Source organism: Chiloscyllium plagiosum, chromosome 30 (assembly GCF_004010195.1).
Source record: "Chiloscyllium plagiosum isolate BGI_BamShark_2017 chromosome 30, ASM401019v2, whole genome shotgun sequence".
Classification (NCBI taxonomy): Eukaryota; Metazoa; Chordata; class Chondrichthyes; order Orectolobiformes; family Hemiscylliidae; genus Chiloscyllium; species Chiloscyllium plagiosum.
The window spans coordinates 45058718-45060155 of record NC_057739.1 but is presented as its reverse complement, the minus strand read 5'-3'; the positions used below and the strand labels follow the sequence as shown (position 1 = coordinate 45060155).

The 1438-nt window shown below is 70.0% G+C and overlaps 1 protein-coding gene across 1 annotated transcript; it reads left to right on the top strand.

The window, feature by feature from the left end:
• The first annotated feature begins 342 nt into the window (after positions 1–342).
• On the top strand, positions 343–1377 carry ier5l (immediate early response 5-like). The gene has a single exon (XM_043719748.1). It carries the CDS (start codon positions 398–400, stop codon positions 1163–1165), a length of 768 nt encoding a protein of 255 aa, XP_043575683.1. The 5' UTR covers positions 343–397; the 3' UTR covers positions 1166–1377.
• Positions 1378–1438: the final 61 nt, after the last annotated feature.

Here is a 1438-nt window from a genome sequence, read left to right as displayed (position 1 = left end):
ACTGCAGTCCTCAGTTTCTCCATTACTGAGGGCTGTCCCCTCTGCACACTGAGGGTGAGGGTGGGTGGGTGGGGGGGGGGGGGGGGGGGGGGTGAGTCTGTCTTGATGCTCCTGTTTGAACTGCGCTGGGGAGCCGCCTGCGCTCCCATTGGGCCGCCCCGTGCCTGCCAGCCGCCGGAGCCGGAGTGTGATTGGTCCATCCTCGCGGTGGGCGGTGCCAGTGCCGCCCCCCTCCAGTATAAAGGCGGCGGCGGCGGGGATCAGCGGCCAGTTCCCCCGGAGCCGGGGCCAGAGTCAGGGGGCGGCCGCTGTGTTTACACACACCCCCGGGGGAGGGGGACACAGACAGGGGGGTGGTGTGTGTGTGAGAGTGTGAGCCCTGCTCCGGGGGGTGGGGATGGAGTGTGTCCTCAATGCCCAGACTCTGATCAGCATCTCCCTGCGGAAGATCCACATCTCCCGGAGCCAGAGGGGGGGGATCCGGCTGCACAAGAACCTGCTGGTCTCCTATGTCCTGCGGAACGCCCGGCAACTCTACCTGAGCGAGCGGGCGGCCGGGCCCGGGCCCGGGGCTGGGACTGGGCCCGGGCCCGGGGGGAGCGGCTCCCGGTGCCCCGCTCCCCTGCACCGACCCCCCGAGCCGCCGTTCGCCCAGCGCCTGGCCCCTGGAGGCGGCGTGCAGCAGCAGCAGCCCGTGCCGGTACCGGAGCCCGAGGCTCCCGGGCACTGCCGCCAGACCACCGTGCTGGACCTGGACACCCAGACCCTGGTGACTACCGTCCGCAAGGGCCCGGCGCCGGACTGCGCCGCCGCCCCCGCCGCCGCCTGCTGCTGCTGCTGCCCGGGAGCGCGGAAACGCAAGCCCGAGGCCGCGGGCGGGGAGCTGTCTCCGGCGAAGAGGCTGCGGCTGGACGAGCCGTGGGGGAGCCCGGCCTGGGAGTGCACCGAGCCCGCCAACATCTCCAACCTCATCTCCATCTTCGGCTCCGGCTTCTCGGGGCTGCTGAGCCGCCAGGACTCGGAGCTGCCGCCGCTGCCGCTGCCTCCGCCGCCTGTCCTCTCTCCTCCTGCAGCCCACGCCGAGCTCAAGCAGAACGGGCAGTGGTGCAGCCAGCAGGCGCTGGCCGGACTCGGGGCATGGACACGGGCGATCGTGGCGTTCTGAGCCCGCAGCACAACCCAGCGGCTCCGCACCCGGCTCCCTGCCGCACTCCCAGAGAGACAGACTCGGACTCACTGTGTGACTGTTGGGGAGAGACACAAGGGAACTGGGGGGGGGTGGGGGGAAGGGCCTCGGAGAGACAGACTCTGATGCAGTGTGACTATTAGGGAGAGACACTCTCTCCTTGTGTCTCTCCAATAGAGATAGACAGACGGGGGTGGGGGGGTCTGTCTGTGTGAGGGGGTGGGGAAGGGTAACCAGAGAGACATTCTCTCC

What these genes read in the sequence shown, in the direction of transcription:
- ier5l (XM_043719748.1), top strand. Translation starts at nt 398, where the DNA reads ATGGAGTGTGTCCTCAATGCCCAGACTCTGATCAGCATCTCCCTGCGG.